The 20936-nt window shown below is 39.5% G+C and overlaps 1 protein-coding gene across 1 annotated transcript in view; it reads right to left on the reverse strand.

The window, feature by feature from the left end:
* LOC122805305 (solute carrier family 22 member 6-A-like) overlaps positions 1–20936 on the reverse strand; it is a 404358-nt gene that overhangs the window by 217706 nt on the left and 165716 nt on the right. The window contains exon 4 of the mRNA XM_044075393.1: positions 3252–3420. Within this exon, the coding sequence (XP_043931328.1) occupies positions 3252–3420 (169 nt within the window). The remainder of the gene's footprint in view (positions 1–3251; positions 3421–20936) is intronic.

Below are 20936 nucleotides of genomic sequence, written 5' to 3' on the forward strand. Positions count from 1 at the left end.
CATTAGACTAATCATTGAGTATAATGCCTCATTTGGCATGTACCTCACTAGACATTTGCAACAGCTGTACAGGCCACAGAAGTACCTCACAAAAAGGATCATAGGCATTAAACACATGTCCTACATGGACAGACTCAAAAGACTTCAGCTATTCTCTGTCTCATATCACTTACTTAGAGGCAATCTCTTCTTGACTTACAAAGTCATGTCTGATGCAGCTCTGTTAGAAATGCTACATCTAAAGAAATTCCAATCCCTCTGCACCACACACTCCAGAGACCTCATCCTCATGACCACAATCAACAGAACATGCTGGAGGGATAGGTTCCTCACCCAGAGACTGCCCATGCTCTGGAATAGACTTCCCATACATGTCAAGCAGAGCACCTCACTGACCCTCTTCAAGAGAAATCTTGATGAGTGGATGTGTAATAGAAAGTTCACCCCGGGGATCACTCTAGTGGCTCTACTTGATAGAGGCACTGGGAACTAACGTCAGGCGGCACGATGCCAGGGCACCTTTTTGGGCTTGGCTTATAAAGGCCCCAGGGCCATTAGCCTAGTACACACTTATAAACCTATGAACGTATATTATGGCATCATCCTTGGAGAAGGTAAAATTCTGATCAGTGCTAGCCTCATACCAACCTGGGACACCTTCCAAGACCTCCATAATGTCTGTCTTCATATACTCTAGAGAGGTATGTCTCAGGTCATTTGCACTTACACAGACTATGACTGAGTCATACTGGTACTTGTAGTGCAATGACCTGAGTGCATGCTTATTGTGGTAGATCCTGTCTTCTGATAAGCAAATGACCATGACTTTCTCCTTACTCATCCTGGTGAGAGGGACATCAGTGCATCTCAAAATGGAGTCTGCAGTGACCAGAATTTTGGACTGTGTGGAGGCTTGCCTTATGGGGTTAGAAGTAGAGGCTCCATGAGATATGGCTGCATGTGTTGATCTGTGTAGTTTTGAAAGAGTGCATTTGGGGCTGATGAGGGTGTTTGCTATATGTACTTCATCTCAAAAGTCTCTGGGGTTTAGGAAGATTACTTTTAAGTGCCACAGCATATGTGATTCTGCGTGTCTGCTCTGAACTGTGTGTGATGGGTGCAGTGTGTGTATTACTATCTAACTTATTGACATTAGGAGTGCTTTTATCTGAGTGTTTGTCCCAGTGACATTATGCAAATACATCTCTCACATACTGCATCAGTTTGTTTGAGAATTAACTAGTTGTTAGCAGACATGAGTCAGTTTTTCTACATTGCCTCAGGATGCTCATATCCACTAAGCTGGTAACAGAGATAGTGGGAAAGTTCATATCCATGGCAATAGACCCTTTTTTATTGATTAGACAGTTAGAGTAAGAATATAAAGTAATGTCAGGAGTATCCAGTTTGCAACATTGGGGGCAATGATTGTCACTGCAAACTTGTTGCTTTGTGTACAACTAGGTATTAGTGAAATTGCAGTGGTACTTTTACAGGAAAAATATCATCTCAAGGTGTCTGTGTCTATACAGGGCACTACCAAGCACTTGAGAAGAAACTAATAAGTAGACCTTGATGATTTATGGATGAAGTATTTAGGCACATAGTCTGAAGCTAGAAGCAAATCAAGCAGTACTTACTGAAAATAAAGAATTAGCTTGTCATGAATGATGAAAATAGCGAAGCAGCCTGAATGGCTACTGCCTGGCTGCTACTAGTGCTGGTCCCACCACAGGTTTACTCTGTTGGGATACAATGCTCCTTTGCTTCTTCTCTCACTAGAAGTAAAACATTGCTATCAGTCCCAAGATGAGAAGCAGACCACAGCCTGTTTGGTGATGCACAGTCTTGTCCCAGAAGATGCATGGGTCTGTAGGCTTGTTGTAGCCTTTTCCTGGTAGATGCCTTGAACAGCAACCACACAAATCGGGAAGATCAAGCACAGTCACTCACTGCCTAGAAACATTCAGGAAACAATGCACTCTGCTCCTTCTATTACCAGGAGCAAAATATAAGCACAAATTCCAAGCTGGTACTTATGAAGCAGTTATTAGGCTTTCTAGTGATCAGCAGTCCCTAGGAAACAATGTCCTTATGCTTCTTCTCTTACCAGAAGTACAACAGAAGTTCTAATCCCAAGATGACTGCTGAGACGCAGAATATGGGCTCTCCAATAAAGATCTTGGAGTAGATGTTGCAGATTTTAAAGGTACGATAGAATAATGGTTAATATCCTAAGAGCTGAAGTGTGCACTAATCATTTAGTTATGAAAGTGTGGATAACTTAAGCTTAAGCTATCTAAATAGAGAGCCACTAATTTTAAAAGAGCATGATAGACTGAAGGGGGTGGGCACTTTGTATTCTGGTTCTATGGAATACCATTGGATGGCCAATGCATTTAAATAGGTGAAAGGGAGTGATTTCATAAAATAAATAATTTTGTGCTTACAATAACCAATGAAAAAGGAGAGGGAAGGAGTTATGTGGTCAAACTAACATAAATGACAGGCAATTAGAAAGGCAGTTGAGTTTAACAACACAACAGTGCCAGGGTGTAAGGGAGTGGGAAACCTTAATATCTGTATGAGTCACAAGCGATGCAGCTATGGCCCCTTTTCTAGTATAAATATGGAATTAAAAGCAGAATACAAGTAAAGCAGAGTGCAAAGAAAATAAATCACAATATACAAAATAGAAGATGGTAATAAAGCAATACAAAATACAAGAAAGCAAAAACAAACGGATCTGTCCTTTACAGCAAGTTGTGGCAGAGCCTGGGTGAGCTTTTCCAGTAAAGTCTTTAAATGTTTTATTTTACCCCTTAAGTAGAAGGTTTAGTTCCTAGCTCCACCCTCAGTTCACAGGTAATTAACCTTAATTGACCTTGTCTAATTTCTCTGATTCATAAGAGAGAGAACCGTGGCTCTTTCCTAGTTTAAATATGCAATTAAAAGCAGAATACAAGTAAAACACTTTGTAAAGAAAATAAATCACAATATACAAAATAGAAGATGGCTATAAAGGAATACAAAATACAAGAAAGCAATTTCAGATTGCTCATGTAAGATAAAGTTAATTGATTGAACATTTATCATAATACAACACAGAGGAAAATTCGGTATTGACACTTAAGTTAGAAGAAGATATTTTTCTCAACACTGTTCATATTATAACTGTTTTCAATAATGTTCATGCAACAGTGTTTCAGACATTTCAATAATAATTTAGGACCGGTAGTCAAAACACTTACCATAGGACAACAAAAAGGATGAAATAAGGAGCAGCCGTAGCAAACTGTAGCCAACGCCAGTTCTGAATGGCATATGCTAGACCTGTTAAGACCAGCTGTCCAACTGTAAAGAAGTAGCCACCCAAAGAACCAGTAACAGCACGGCATTTGTCAGGAACCCATTCAACAACTGTAAAAGAAAAACAGTAATGAAATACCTGTCTTCTTCATAGTGTGAGGGTTTTATCTTAAATATTTACTTGATACAATTTTTAAATTATGAAAAATGATAAAATATGATTATTAAATGGGATGATACAGATATTAAATCTGAAATACTTCAATATGGAATTTTGAACAAGGAAAGCACATGTTGTGAACAAAGCCTCCACTACCAGGTATTTTGTACAAACCTGGAGGGATTCAATCAGAGATTGCAATTGAAGGTTACAATCAGTTCATATGGTATGTTGCCACCAAAACAATAATTCCTTTTTTGCATTTAGAATTCAGACTTATAGTTATAAAGATATGTTTGACAGTCTTGCATATGTGTAATATTCTTGTGCTTTAAATGTATTTGTAATAAATATGTTTTAAGAGCAGAGCTTCAAATTATTATTAAATTCTTGACATTATCACAAGACAACTGTTGCAGTGGAAAGAATAGTGCTCATTTCCCATGTTAAGAACTAAAAGTAGCCTACTTTTTTCTACGGTACCAAACCTGAACATTGCCACACAATATAAATGAGCCATGTTGGCAATATTTCTTTTTAATTTTACTTGCTGTCTTTGTATCACTGTAGTGCACACTATTTTTTTTTGCTTTGTCTGCAGGTCAATATCTCAAATAAGAATACATGACAACAATTTTCCTGATTCAACCCCCCCCCCACAATGACATTTCATGAAAATAAATATATATAAAAGGCATATTTATTTATTTATTTATTTATTTATTGCAGTTGGTTTACCAGGATAGTCCATTGGGCCAATAAAGAACCCATTTTCAATGGAGTCCTGGGGAGAAAAGCTCCAAAAAAGAACAAAAAACAAACAAAATATACATTCAACATTTGGCAGTGACAATCTAGGTACAGAGAGTTATTAATACAATGTAGGCAGAATAAAAGTAAAACTAATCAGATATAGAAAAGCTATATAACAGTTAATACAATGAGAGAACACATGGTAATAATAGAAAAAAGAAATGAAACATTAATACAGATTAGAGAACAAGCATAGTAGCTAAATAAAGTAGGATATGATATAGAAGGAGTTTAAGTAGAGTTAGTTATGTGGGGTGGGAGCAAGAGCATTCCCACTGTGTTGCTAAGTAGAGTTAGTTATGTGGGGTGGGAGCAAGAGCATTCCCACTGTGATGCTAGGTGTAGGAAAAGAGAATTTTTGAAGGTAGAGTGGTTAGAGGTGGTGCGGATGTTTGGTGGAAGGGAGTTCCAGAGGCGAGTGAGGCTGAAGGAAAGAAGGTTTTTGCCTGGGGGATGAGTAGGTTTATGCACTTCTAGCAGATTTTGATTATTGAACCTTAGAACTCTGTTAGGTAGGTGCTTTTTAAAAGCAGAGGAAAGGGAGGGACAGAGGGAGGGGTTTAGAATAAGCTTATGGGCTAGAGTTAGTTGAGTGTAAGATAGTTGATTAGGAAGTTCTAGCCATTTTAGTTTATGGAGGGAGAGACAGTGATGAGCGGAAGATCTATGGCTGGTGGCAAATTTTGCAATTTTGTTATAGCAGGAGGTAAGCTGTTTTTTTAACAAAGACTGAATATTAGTTAGTAGAGGGGCACCATAGAGAAGGGAGGGGATAAGGAAGGAAGTAGAGAGTGATTTTGGTGGTGGATGTGAGGTAGGCATTCTGTCTATAAAGCATGCCAAGTTTCTGATGTGTTTTGATGTTTGTTTGCAGGTGGGAGTTAAATTTAAGTTGGTTGTCGATTTGGACCCCAAGTAGTTTGGTCTCTGACACTATTTCAAGAGGTGAGTTGTTTTGGCTAGTAATTAAGAATGTATTCATGTCGGGAGGAGTGACTTTGGAAGGAGTGAATAACAATAGTTTGGTCTTGGTAGCATTAAGAGCTAGATGATTGCTTAGCATCCATTGCTCTGTGGAAGAGAAGGCATCTTGAGTAAGTTTTTGTAGTGTAGTGATGGAAGAGGCAGAGCAGATGATAGTTGAATCATCTGCATATTGGATGATGCTAGAGAAGGGATTGACTTGTGGAAGTCGTTAATAAAGATGTTGAAGAGAATAGGACCCAGTATGGAGCCTTGAGGAACTCCTGTAGGGGTACTAAGGAAAGAGGAAGTGGCTTTTTTCCATTTTACAGCTTCATGTCTGTTAGATAGATAACTAGAGAACCAGTTCAAAGAGGAGGAGGATAGGTAGAGTTGGGAGAGTTTAGTTAAGAGCAGGCTATGTGAGATGGTATCAAGGCTTTGGAAAGGTCAAGGAGTAAAGTGGAAACAATTTGTCCTGAGTCACGGGCTTTGTTTATAATTTCAAGGAAGGAGAGGAGGGCAGTCATAGTGCTATGATTGGGTCTGAAACCGTGCTGTGTGGGAGTTATAAGATTGTTGTCTATGAGATGGGGTAGGAGTTGAAGTTGCACACATTTTTCAAGGATTTTGAAATGGGGATAGGATGGCTATGGGACAGAAATTAGTAATGTTATTATTGTTACCACCTTTGTGTAGTGGTATAATAAAGGCTTGTTTCCAATTTGGGGAACTGTGCATTCTTGTAGGGAGCGGTTAATTAAGATGCTAATGGGGTAGGCAAGTGTTTCAGCAGCTATACTGAGAAAGTAAGAAGGGATATTGTCAGGAGCATTGGTACATGGTTTCAATCTCTGAAGGAGTTTCCTAATAGTAGATGTAGGTATGGGGTTTAGAGAGAAGTGAGTGCAGTCAGGGGGGGATTGGATGGTGGTGATGAGGATAGAATATGTGTAGAAGAGGGGGTAGTGGAGTTAGTGGGTGGGGAGTAGGGTGAAGAAGTAGAGACAGTGGGGGTGGGTGAGGGGGTATTGGATGATAGGGAGGAGTTGGAGAACGAGGAGGTCAGTTTGGAAATAGAGTCAATAAAGAAAGAATTAAATTGGGAGGCTAAATCAAGTTCTGTAGAATTTGGGTCTGGAGTAGGAGTATCTGGTTTGCTGGGGTGGAGGAGAGTAGAGATCCCTTTCCAGAATTTTTGAGGGTTGTTTTTGTTATGGTTTTGGAGTGTAGAGAAATAGTTTTTACGATCATAAGTAATGAGTTTTTTTACCTTATTTCGGAGCATTTTATATTCGTTAAGGAGTGGAGTTGTCTTATGTTTTTGGTAGTGTGCCCAGACTTTGTCTCTCTGTCTCATGGTAGTGAGAGTAGTTTTGGAGAGCCATGGGGCTGATTTAGTTTTTATTCTCTTTGTCCGTAAGGGAGCTTGGGAGTCTAGTAATTTCAAGAATGTTGAATTAAGTATGAGACTGCATTGTCTAGAGGTAGTGTTTTTAAACAATTCCAATTAATTGCTTGTAGTGAGTTAGAAAAGGTTGTTGGGTTGAAGTTTTTTTGGTCACGGATAGTAATATAGTTATGGGTTCGTTGAAGGATAGTGGGAAGCCGGTGGGTAAAGGTGGGTATGTGGTCACCAAGTGGGTCGGGAAGAGTGCCACTGTTGGTGAAATAGTGAGGATGGGAGACTAGAATCCAGTCCAATATATGATTGATATGATATGATTGATGGGTGTAGAAACCCCTCAAACATTCCTCAATTTTATATATCATTTGTTAACTAGATAATTGGACTCATCTAACAAACATTTCACTCACTTATGATCACCCATAGGGTTGCAACATCTAAGGGAAAATTGATGCATATGAAAGAACCCATATGTGACATAGCAGGAATCAAATAATCACCTCTAGAACTTTTGCCCAGCATTCTGTTAAGACATTTTTTTGTTTGGATGACTGTAATTAGATTTAACCACATCCTTAAAATGTTTCCAGTTTGACATCATGACACTTTTTGGTAATATAAAATTTTATGAACAAAAAAGTAGTTGTCAAGGTTCTTAAATCTTCAAAATTTAATTTCTTGGGGTAATATGGAGAACAGCGAGCTTCCAGGAAATACCTTATTAGCTGAGAAGTTTAATTCTATGTCTAAGAATATTCCATAACTGATTGAAATATTTATTATTTTACAGTTTAAACCAGAGGAACTGAACTGAACCTAGTTTAACTTTAAACAACTTATTTTGGCATTTGTAAATAGAGTAAATAGCTGTTTACAGTGTTGTGTGTTTGGTTAAGATTTAAATGTTTCTTATTTCTTTTTCTCAAATATATTCAATAAAATACTTCTGGGAGAAAACACCTAAAGGGAAGTTACACTTCACTGAGATATTACAATCTGTTCAAATGCCACCTTTAACAATTTGGTTTAGGAAAATAGCATTTGATGAAGCAATATTTGAGGTTTTGCATGGCTGCCATTTACTTTACTGCTTGATTCTTTTGATGACTTAGAAATATGTAAACAAAACATTCTGTTTTGTTACAGTTAGTCTGCTGTTCATTTCCAATCTTCTTGGAAAAAATAGACCCTGCTGCTGCTTTTCATATGGAAATGTTACATCTTTATGCTAGCAGCATAAATTAATAGTCTCTATCTAAACCCCCAAAGGGTCATAGCTATCATTATATTTCTTACAGTACTGGGAATACCAAGTTCATTACAAATAACATTGGATGTCTCTCTTCTACACAACAGTCAGAATTTCAGCAAATTTGTCAAATGATATGTATTATCTGAAACCTCTGTGCCATCCATGTTCGCAGATATGACTTAATTTTTTTATCTCTCTATGCTATCTGTACACTGGGTCTATATCATACATTTGAATGCTGACAATGTCGACTGCTCTAAAGATCGAAAATGCCGGAACTCAAAGTTCTTTTATTGAGATCACAGTACGGTGAAGAGTGGAATGTTTGCTCTTTCCTCACTGTAGTGCGATCTCGGATTTGGAGTATATATTTAGAGGGGAGTGTGGGGGGGGTGCAGCCCCCACAATAAGGAGTTAGAGTTCCGGCATTTTTGATTTTTAGATCATTCCACATTGTCAACATTTGATTATATGATATAGAACCCTGTACACTAAAATTTACACTTTTTGGCAATGCTCTGTAGAAATATAAAAGCTATCTGTGTACAAAGAACGTTTTTTTTTTTATCGAACTTTATGGTTGCCGTGGTGGTACAGCCGTAGCGTTGTTGCCTCACTTCAAGAAGTTCTCAAGTTCGATTCTTGGCTGGAGTGCCTTCTGTGTGGAGTCTGCATGTCCTCCCCGTGGTCGAGTGTGCTCCGAAAGACATGTGTGAATGGGCATGCCTTCGCTGAAGGTTGGGTGTCGGGCTGGCAACTCGGCACCATAAAAAAATCTACTGCCAATCATTAGTGGACCTGAGTTCTGCTGTGGTGACCCCTAACTGGGAAAAGCCAAACAACATGGTTATTTTTCTTAGTGTGATTGTGGGGAGCTAGTTGAAATAACTGACAGTGCTATATTTAGGATGCAGATATGCATTATTGTTTTATGTCATTTGCTGATGAACATATGATGAAGACATGCAGTATGCTGTTTTTATGGAAAGAATGCTTATTTAAAACAGACATCTGAACTTCCAACCCTCAGTTTTGCTTATTTTTAAATGCTAACTAGCAAGCCTTACATCACCACAGAGATGGCATAATGGTAAGAAAAGTAGGGTGGCGTAACAGTTATGTATGCAAGAAAAATGCACATGAATTATCAATGAGATATGTACTTATTCCAACTCTCTTAGATATTTTTGTGGATATAAAAATGCCCAGTAATAGTCGACATGTGCAATCAAGAAAAGGAAGTAACTTATCTTAGATCTGAATAGATGAGCTGACTATGCCAGTGTTCCTCACATATGCCATTAGAAGAATTTTTTTACCTGTTCTATAACTCATTATTTGAAGCCACACAATCACAGTTAAAATAAAAAAATCACTGGTTTAGATACTTCATTTATAGGTACCAATATGAGCTTCAGGATTAATTTTGTTCATATCACAACTTGTAAAATAGCAAATTATCTAAAGTTGACTCCCAATGCATACTCTTTTGTCACTCTACTATGATGCAGGAATTATTATCAAGTCTATATTCCACACTTCCATACAATCTAGATTTGTAAAGGGATTGGGGTTGGCATAATTGTTTAAGGTGTTTACTTTACAGACATATGGTACAGGGTTTTATTCTCACTTGTGAAAGGAAAATTGGTTAGGGTTAAAATGACCCATAAGGGCAGCTAGCCTAGTACTTGCCTATGAACCTATGATCATATGACTCTAGAATGTCAACAAATGTCTAGTAAAAGCTGGATTTGAGAGGGGACTGATCTTACTATAGAGACTTACTGACAAACCTAAGTGCTTGTATAACACATAAACCTTGTCTTAAATATTCTCAAATAGAACCCTTAAGAATTTAACTAAAGAGTACTGTATTGGGACTATTCTTGATATATTTGATAAAATTACAACCACCCTGTAAATATGCCACCTACATGCTTGTATCATGGTCCACAGAGGAGAGCATTTTGTCAACCCTACTTTATTTGAATTCATCAGTATGGTGAATAATGGTTGAGGTGTTGGCATTGAATTGGAAGTAATGTTTTGAAAGACAAAGTTACAGCTAGATATGGGAAGATATACTACTGAACTCACAGGACTCACTCGGACTTAATCCATTTAATGATGTGTTTCAAGAAGACATTAGCTGAAGCTCTGTGTGATCTAAAACACTGAGTTGGTGGAAGAGGATAACACATAGTGCACAAAGTCAGTGTGCTAAACAGTCACAGCCCTTAAGGCCAGACACAATGCCAGACACACTTGTAATAGGTGACTCCATAGTCAGACACACTGACGTCCCACTCACCAGACTGAACAAGGAGAGGGTCACAGTAAGCTGCCTGTCGGGTGCTAGAATTCGCCACATAACACAAGCACTCAGGTCACTCCACGGCAAGTACAAGTATGACTCAGTCATTGTCCATGCCGGTGTGAACGACCTGAGACATACCTCCCTGAACTACATGAAAAGAGACATAGAGGAGCTCTCAGATTATGTAGCCCAGGCTGGTATGACCCTGACCCTGAGCAGTATCCTACCCTCACCAAGAATGATGCCACAATACAGAGACAAAATGATCAGCTTTAATAGTTGGCTAAATTACTGGTGTCATTCTAAGGGGATCCAGTGTCTGTCTGCCTGGGATGACATGCTTGACAAGCCACGCTGCTTTGCAAGGGATGGCTTGCACCTGTCACCCCTGGGCTTCCGGATATTGGCAAAGGCTCTTGCCACCCCCATAGTGCCTTTTTAGGCAAGGCTCAAATGATAAACTGACCGCCCTAGAAAACAAAAATGGAAAAAACTAAGGGTAATGCTGCTCAATGCCAGAAGTCTAAACCTCAAGATGCATGCCCTCAAAGCCCTCCTCACTATGGAGAACATCGATGTCTGTGCTGTGACTGAAACCTGGTTCAAGGCTCCTGAGAGCACCTTGGCACTATCAGGTTTTACATCATATCATGCGTTCCGACCCCAAATCCCGGACCGTACTACAAAAGGAGGGGGTGTATCCATATTCATCAAGGATACCCACACCTTCAGGTTGGTGGCAATGCACGAAACATCGGAGACCATCCAGGTGCAATTAACCATAGGCAAAACTGCCCTACAGTTTGTAGCATGCTACAGACCACCCTCTCAAACTCAGGAACCCCACACAGCCTTCCTGAAGACACTGGAAAGTATGAATGTCTCTCCAAATACCATCATATTGGGTGACTTCAACTACCCAAACATAGACTGGGAACATTACTCAAGCCCCAACACCCTAGCCCAAAGGTTCCTGGAGTTCATAAACTCAAATGCTATGGAACAACTAGTCACCACTCCTACAAGAGGAGAAAATATACTAGACCTGATCATCACAAACATGGGGACAAAATGTTCCACACCGGAAGTATATCCCTCATTGGTGAGATCAGACCATAAATTAATCTCACTGGAGATCCACATCCAGCCCCCACCCCCAGAAAAAAAGACCACAGTGAAGAACTTCTCAAAAGCCAACTTCACACTTCTTAAGACTGGAGTGGTATCCTTCAAGGCCCCCGAGCCAGTGGAAACCACAACCCATGCTGCTGAAACCCTTACAAATGCTTTCTACGAGCACCTCCAGGAATGCATGGATCAAGCAATCCCAAATAAGATCAAGACCCTTTCCACCAAAGGCAAGCGCCCAGTCTGGTGGAACCCAGCCATAAACAAACTCTACAACAAGAGGAGAAAGCTACTACATGACAGAGCAAAATCCCTAAAAGGGAAGGCACCTCTGATCACTACTAGTAAAAAACTGCGATCACTCATAAAATCATCCAAGGCTAACTTTGAGAGAAAAATCGCTAAAGACTCTAAAGACAATCACAAGGCCTTCTTTAGCTATGTTAGAAACCTGGGTGGAAACTCCCTGATATGCTCAGAACTAGTCCATAATGATACAAAAATCACTGACCCCACAGACATTGCCAACATACTGGCAGACAGGTTCAGTACAAATTTCTCCCCCCCCCCCCAAAAGGAGAAATAACTATCCCAGCAGAGTGTAGCCTCCCAAACATCTCAGATGCTCAGGTGAGAGCTGCTCTCTCTAAAGCAAAAAACACAGCATCAATGGGATCGGACGGTGTCCCCGGCTGTGTGCTACATGAACTCAATGAAGAACTAAACCCACACATAAGGCTGCTGTTCAATCTGAGCCTTACCACAGGATACGTACCCAAAGAGTGGCGTACAGCAACTGTGGTCCCACTCCACAAAGGTGGTGCTTCTATGGACCCTGGAAATTACTGCCCCAAAAGCTTGACGAGCCTGGTCTGCAAAGCTATGGAAAGGATCATAATGGAACACATAAATAGAGACATTGGGGATCTACAGACATTGGATCCTACCCAATTCGGCTTTGTCAAGGGTAGATCCTGCCTCTTGAACTTGGTCGACTTTTTTGAGACAGTGACCAAGACCATTGATGAGGGTAAGGCAGTTCACACAGCCTACCTTGACCTTGCAAAAGCTTTCTACACAATACCCCACTCGGGTATCATAGAAAAGCTCACCAGCTTAAACGTAAACCCATACATCACAGGATGGGTTGCAAACTGGCTTAAGGACAGAACCCACAGGGTTAGAGTTGCTGGTGCCATGTCAGACTCTAAGCCGGTCACAAGCGGTGTCCCACAGGGCTCAGTCCTAGGCCCCCTCTTGTTCGGAATTTATTTTTCAGAAGTACAGGCAAACATAGAGGGATTGTGTCTGACAAAGTTTGCAGATGACTGCAAACTGGGCGCCATAACTGATACTCCATCGGACACAGACATCCTTCAGAGAGGTCTCATAGAAGCGGATAACTGGTGCCAGAGCCATGGCCTTAAGCTAAATGCCAAAAAATGTATAGTCATACCCTTTGGAAAAAACAAGGTAACCCCTAATTAACACATAGGTGGTAATCCTTTAAGCACGGAAGAGGTCATCAGGGACCTGGGGACCCAAGTTGACAGTAACCTCTCTTTTGACACTCACATTGCCAAAGTGGTTAGGAAGACCTTCTACATTGCCCACCTGATCATATAGGGTTTCACATCAAGATCAGGGGAGGTCATTGTGCCCCTGTACTCTTCACTTATCAGGCCAATGATTGAGTACAACGCCCCATTCGGAATGTACCTTACCCAACACCTGCAGCAATTAGAAAGACCCCAAAAGTTCCTCACCAAAAGGATAAAGGGACTCAAACATATGTCATATGCTGCCCGACTGAAGAAACTCCAGCTCTATTCAGTCGCATACCATCTGCTCAGAGGTGATCTGTGCCTGACATACAAGGCCATGTCCAACCCGGAATTAATGGACATGCTCCACCTCAAAAAATCCAAGTCCACCAGAGCCACGAGAGCAAGAGAGTTAAACCTCAGCACAGATATAAATAGGATGTGCTGGAGGGACAGATTCATCACCCAGAGACTCCCTACACTTTGGAACAGAATCCCGGTACATGTGAGGCAGAGCCCCTCACTGGCTCTGTTCAAGAGGAATCTTGACGAGTGGATGGGAGATCGTAGGTTTACCCCGGGGATCATCTCTGTGTCACTACTGGATAGAGGCAAAACAAATTAATGGGTATAGTATTCTCAACCTAAGGGGTGGTGAAAGCCACACACTCTCTGGCTAGGCTTATAAATACCCTAGGGCAGATAGCCTAGTATGAACCTATGAACCTATGTGCCATCTGCAAAGCTTGGCTGATTTGACTAAATATACAGACTGAAACAATAAGGTAAGGTAAACAGAAAATATTTTCTCATACCCATGTATACAAGGTTTCAGTCTGGTCACAGTGAGGTAATAGCCATATTAACCACTAGTGAAAAGAAAATACATAGAGGATGCAATTTCTTGGAGTGATGGTTTCATGATTGAATGAAGTGCTTAATCAGCCAAGTTTTGTCTCCCATAGAAGAGCACTAATGAAACATCTCCGCTTCTCCTACTTGTTATAAAATATGAGGCGTAACTGTAATGTAAGGTTTGAGGTCATGCCCATCACACATCAAGTTCAGAACATCAGAGTGATAGAACAAGAAAGGGTATTGAGCATAACTGTCTCCCTTCACATTCTCACCATCAGTGATTTTCTGGGGCCAATCAAAAGGAGGCTAAACTACAAAAAAATTGTAGATCTTTTACAATAATGGGTTAATAAAAAAAAATAATTACTATTCAGTTTAGGAGTGTTCCATGTAATATCTGCCCACTAATAAAAAAGTCAGATATGAACAATGCCTATTTATTCATTATTCAGTATAGGAGTTTATCACAGAGCATCTGCCCACCGATGAGAAGGTCAGATGTGAACAATGCCTATTTACTCTTTGTCCAGTTTAGGAGTGTACCACAGGGAATCTGCCCACTGATGAGAAGGTCAGATGTGAACTGCCTATATATTCTTTGTTCAGGTTAGGAGGGTTCCACATGGAATATTAGATGTGAACAGGGCCTATAAAATCTTTTTTTATACTTCTTTGCTAAGCATATTTACTTATTTATTTATTTATTTTATTTATTTGACATTTGTTAATCGGATTAGTCCAGCTGTGCCAGAAGCGCATTTTCAGTGGAGACCCGAGGAGAAAAGCCTCAGTGTAGTTACATACATATATTCAAAAAATATAAAAGAAGCATATCATCTGAGTCATTCCATAGCAGTAATAGTGCAAAGAAAAACAAAAAAGACAAAAAAAAAAACAAGCATAGATTTGCATATACAGTACAGTTTTGGGGTTTACAATTTACAGGGAGTAACATCACTGAGTGAGTACAGCATCAGTTTACATCTGAGGTACATCTTAGAATGTGTACAGTACATATGTATGGTTGAGTCTGGTAATCTGAAGATAGAAGTAGGTGTAGGAGGAAGCACACTAATAAATTCAGTACTAGTATAGTGTAGAAACACAAAAACAGTAGTTACATCGTATGTAGATTTGGGAGCAAGTAAGCTGTGACATCACTAAGTAAAGACAATATACGTGAGAAGGGAGATTAAAGGAAGAGAGAACTGTGAAGGTGGTTGGGTAGGAACAGAAAGACATGTACCTACAATGAGACGTAAGGTTGGGAAAGGATGGAAGGCTTTAGTAGGTTCCTGACATGGACAGATCCATGAATTAAGGAGAAATAGTTTTAGTTACTTTTTGAAATGATTAGTGTTAGAAGTGTTTCTAATGTGAGAAGGAAGTTTATTCAAGGCTAAGGACACATTGTGGTTGTAGAGGAATTTACCTATATTTTTATTGGGCTTACGAATGGCAAGCAGTTGCTGGTCAGATCTTCTGAGAGGTCTGGAGTGCATGTAGAGTGAAACTAGTGATGAGAGGAAGGGGCATGCAGTAGGTTTGTAGAGGGTGGAGAGAGTGATTTGTAGTTGTGCTAAAAGTAGTTGATGGGGGAATTCTGACCAATGGAATTGTTTTAATGAAATGCAATGGTGAGATCTATAAGGTTGGTTAGTGGCAAATTTTGTGATTTTATTATAGGGTTGCTCTAGTTGAAAGATTAAGGTGGATTGAAGGTTTGTAAGAATGGGAGCAGCATAGAGTAGTCCTGGTAGAAGGAAGGGTCTCGCTAGGTATAGTTTAGCTTCAGGAGTAAGGAATATTTTGTTGTGATACAATAAACCTAATTTTTGGTGGGTCTTCTTGATGCACTGGTGAATATGGTGGTCGAACTGAAGCTGGTCATCTATAATGGTGCCAAGGAGCTTTGTATAAAAGCATCTATTGTGATGACAGTATTATCTAGAGAGGAGACGGAGAAGGTGGATTTATGAACTGAGGGTGAATTAGGCAGGAAGAGTAAGAGTTAAGTTTTCATAGGGTTTAGGATAAGCTTGTTTTCATTGAACCATTTTTCAATGGCATTGAAAGTGTTTTGTGTAAGGGAAAGGAGCTGAGACATGTTATCTGAGGATGTGATGAGACTTGAGTCATCAGCATACTGGATACGAGTAGAGTGGTTACAGACAGAGTAGAGATTGTTGGTAAAGACATTAAATAGAAGGGGGCCTAGAATAGAGCCCTGGGGGACCCCTGTATTTACAGGTAGGAATGGGGAGCATGAATTAAGCCATTGGACAGACTGTAATCTATTAGACAGGTAGCTGGAGAACCACTGCATGGTAGCTGGAGAGAGATTAAGATCAATTAGTTATGTTGGAGGTTTGGAGTGAGACATGGTATTGAAAGCTTTGGACAGATCGAGGAAAAGACAGGATACAAGTTGGTTATTGTCTCTGGCCTCACCAGCAGTATGAGTGAAAGAAAGGAGGGTAGTGGCAGTGCTGTGGTTAGGACTGAAACCATGTTGAGTGGGGGTTAAGAGGTTTTCCTGTATAAGGTATTTAAGGAGTTGCGAGTGGATGCACTTTTCTAGAATTTTAGAAAGCAGAGATAAGATGGCTATTTGGCGGAAGTTAGAGAGGTCTGTGGAGTTACCTCCTTTTTGCAGTGGTATGGTAAAGAAGGACTTCCATACTTTAGGGACTGTGTTTTCTTGAACTGATCTATTAATCAGTATAGAGACAGGAAAGGCTATGGAGTCAGCAGCAAGTTTGAGGAAGAGAGGGGGTAGTTTGTTGGCAGATGGGGAACAAGGCCTAGGTTTACAGAGTAGAGATTTGATATAGGAGATGGGAACAGGTTTAAGGGAGAAAGGGGTTTTATTACTATTGGTAGAGGGGAGTGAGATGGATGAGTGTCCTGTTCTGAGTGAATTAGTTTACAGATGGTGTCAATGAAGTAGTTATTGAGGAGGGTTGCTGTCTCAAGTGGTGAGTTGTTAGAGAAGGGTTTTCGGGTAGAGGGGTTGCTGGGGTCTAGGATCTTATTAATCGTGGACCAGAATCTTTTAGGGTTGGAGAGGTGATTGATTTAGGCTGAATTATAAAAGTTTTTCTTGTCTTGATAAATGTGTTTTTAGTGAGGTTTCTAGTCTCCTTGAAGCTTTGTAGCAGGGTTGGGGATTTAGTTTTCAATCAGGATTTCCATATGCTATCCCTTTTGTGCATGGGGGAGCGAGTCTTTCTAGATAACCAAGGTGCATGGTTGGCTTTAATCCTAATTTTTCTTTGAGGGCAAGTGAGTCTAAGATACTGAGGAAAGTTTGGTTAAATGCTTCTATGGCTTTGTAAAGGGGAAGGTGGAAAAGGAAGGACCAATTTATGGATGCTAGAGTAGAGTTAAAGGAATCAGCATTAAAAGAAGATAGTTTATGGCAGTCTCTGTGAATGTGGGATCTAGGTATAGGAATGGAGTATTTTTGGATGTGGATGGGAAGGTGATCACTAAGGGAGTCAGGCAGGGTATGGGGGTTGTGGTAGAGATAAGGGTTGTTAGTGAGTATCCAGTCAAGGATAGTAGTGGTACTGATAGTTTTATTAATATGAGTAGGTGATGTGATAAGTTGTCTGAAACCATGGATATTTATTCCTGTACTGGGGAAGTCAGACATGAGCTTTGACCAGTCTATGTTAACATCTCGCAGAAGAATAGTTTCATAGGAGATGTTTTCAGTCAGCCAGGGAGTATGTTTTCTCGGACAGGAATATTATTACTTGGTGGGATGTAAATTGAGGCAATAGTGAACTTTTTGTGGGAGTTTAGGTGACAGTTTAATATAATTAGTTCAGCAGGGTGAAAGTTTGGTAGCAGTGTTTGTAAGGGGGAGATATTAAGTAGGTCTGAATAGAGAATAGCAACACCACCACCTTTTCTTGCTTGTCTATCTAATCGAAAGATGTTGTAACCTGGGGGAAAGTATCTCATTACTGGCTGTGTGTAGTTTTAGCCAGGTTTCTGTTAATGATAGAATATGGGGAGAGTGTTGGGCTATTCAGGAGTGTAAGTCAGTGGTTTTATTGAGAAGGCTCTGTATATTAATAAAGAAAAGGTCTAGGGTTTTATGAGTGGTGAGGTGTGGAGTAGGGAGGGGTGTGTTTGCAGGAGATAGTGGTGAGGAGGAAGGAAGCTTGGATTGGTAGAAGGGGGTGATAGGCCTGGGTTGGGGTCAATATCACCTGCTAGGAGGACCGTGCTTTTAAAGTGCATGAGATGATGTGATTGAGATGGGTATGGCCTAAGGAGGAGAAATTTGACCTTGTACTTGGTGTGTATAGGAGAAATACATTTTTCTTTATAATGGTAAAACAGGGAGGTAGTAAAGAGTGGTGGAGAAATGTAAAAAGAAAGGGGTATATTAAAGTTATGCAAAGAATAGAAAAGAGTAGGGGATGCATGTGTGTGATTAAGGATGAAGTGGTAGGAGGAGAGGTGAGACAGCAGAAAGAGGAGTGGGATGCTTAAGTAAAAGTGGATCATGATAGATAGTAATGTATAGAGAATAAAAACAAGCCAATTAGAAAGATGAGAATGATAGATGCTATGCTGTAGAGAAAAAGACTGGAGTGGGGGAGGATAGGGAATCAGGTAGAGTATTGTAATTGGAGGGATGGTTTGGAGGGGTGGGTGTAGTTAATTAGGGTAGAGTATAAGTCTGATGATGTCAGGGGTGGGTGGGACTGGGGATAGGGTAGGGGAGTGGAGTGAGTGTGAACGGAGCAGGGCTACACCCTTGGTCGCAGTCATTTGTAAAAAAAAATTAAATAAATAAAAAAAACAAAAACAAAAAAAAAATCAGTGAGTGAGATAGTCCAGTACAGCAGTGTTTCAAGGAGAAGAGAGACGGAGAAGAGAAACACTGAAAACTAACCTAAACTCAGACAGTCAGACTGGGAGAGTGAGAAGCAGGTAGCAGGAGTAAAACAAGTACAGAGTGCAGGCTCAAAATACAAATAAAATGCAACCTTAATTGAAGGTAAATGATACAGCGGAAAAGACGCTAGAGGAGGGATAGAAATAAGAAGTGAGGCTGGGTAGAATGCAGGCTGGGTATAGTAGGACTTGGGGGGGGATAAAAAGAAAAAAAAAATTTTTATTAAAGGCAGTAGATGTACCAAAAGGGCAGAGACAGAAAGAGGGATGGGGGGCAGACAGCTGGTTCCAGTAGTCAGGAAATCACCATGCTTTTTAGTTAGTTGTTTTTATAAGGCAAACAATTTATAACAACTAATAAAGATAGGAAAATTAGAGCATATTATTCGCACTTACTTTTAAAGCCACCTCATGCAAATTAGAATGCACTTTCACAAATGTTTTTCTATAGTCATGTAACCCTGCATGACCATGGCAAAGATAGATGCGTTCCTGTAATAGGGACCAAGTAATAGAAGCATATCATCTTCTCTGAAATATCAGACCAGAGATATTCAAATCCACTAACAACATTTACTGCTCTTTAAAGTCTGTTTTGTGGGTCTAGAATTTTGATATGTATAGCCTGGGTTGTGTTATATGCAAATGGCTTCTGTGTGAAGTAGGAGGGTGTTTGATGTTGATTTTGTTATCTTAAAATGTAGGTGCAGTTAGAATGCACTCTTTTCAACACAGGAGTGTTCCAGACAGGGAGTGGGTATACTCTCTATGCTGTTTGCTATTTATCCATATTTCTGTAACCATAATAAGAGGTATATGGGTCCAGCAGTGCCTACCCCCTGAAAACAAATGTTTATTTATTTTTTTGTGGATTTGTAATTAGTGTTCAGTTGAGTTTTGGATTCTGCTGTTAGTGGTCTTACTGCTATAGTTAGTGAAGCAACATGATTTATCAAAAAATGAACATCTTATAATATACAGTACATGACAGATTTTCAAGCTGATATATGACAGAATAATATAAGATATTAAAATACAATATACTGGGTAAGAATATTAAAGTGGAATGTGCCAAAAAGAACTGGTTAATTGATAGTTCCTAGATCCAAAAGTGGTAGTCTGTAATTGTCATTACACGTTCAATTAATCCACATTCTGAATAAAACAAATTAAAATTTTCCAGGACTGTGATGGTTTTCAAGTTATCCTATAAAACATGCAAGATACACTTGAAACAATTTTCTAGGAATAGAAGACCAACGTCAATAGATTTAATAGTAAAATTGCAGTTTTTTTGCTGATCTTGAAAACATACAACATCATATGTACACATCACTTTATGAAATCCACATCTAGTGCTAAGTAAATTTTGTCTTTCATTTCATAATTTAAACCACTTGTATCAAAATTGCCACAAACTGTTTTCTTGATGCCGTATTTTCTTTTTTTCAGTGCTGTTAGGGTAGATACGATGAAATGCTTATATCTCCTTAGCAGATATTCTTGCTTTTTAAATTCAGAATAGGCTCATAAGCATATGACTTATTCTGCTTTATTGTCATTTTATTTCATCCACTTAACTATTGTGCTAAACTTAATCTTTGTTTTAATATTTTGGTTTATTTTATTTAGTATTAATGAGTTCTGCTAAAATGCACTTTATGGAATATGAACTTGATGACTAGAGTCAACGGCTAAGGGTAATGATGTAATATTGAAATTAAGATGAAAGTCACGTGTTGAGCATTGTTTAGAATTTGATATTGTTCCATGTATGTTAGGCTTTATCTGTATGCGAGTTTCTCACTTATTTTAACAAGTTTTGTCAGAGCTATGATAAGTCTAAATTGTTCACATAGGGAAGGAAAGTTATTTTTGGGTAAAGGAACTATTTATTTCACTTCCTATTGTACTATAGCAATCTCTAGGGAGCTTGTTAAAAGTAAAATTAAACAATTAAGTAATCTGGAGATACTATATATAAACATATTTTTAAATGGATATAAACAGTCTTTAGGATGGGATTTGATAGCCTCATAGTGCATAGCTATAAATCAAGTTACAGTCTGAATGTACTATAAATTTTTGAAAGCAGAGTCTACACTCTTGTGGACAAACCCATATCAAACCCAATCTCCATAAGTACATCCAAGTTTCAGAACACTATGTCTGGACAATTCCCATCAGTTTCTTTTGCCAGCTTGGTCGACATGGGCATACTGCGACAGTGTAGCAACTGCCTCATGTTCACTGACAACCGTCTT

This window comes from Protopterus annectens, chromosome 6.part1 (assembly GCF_019279795.1).
Source record: "Protopterus annectens isolate FY-2018-M chromosome 6.part1, PAN1.0, whole genome shotgun sequence".
In the NCBI taxonomy this organism is placed as follows: Eukaryota; Metazoa; Chordata; order Ceratodontiformes; family Protopteridae; genus Protopterus; species Protopterus annectens.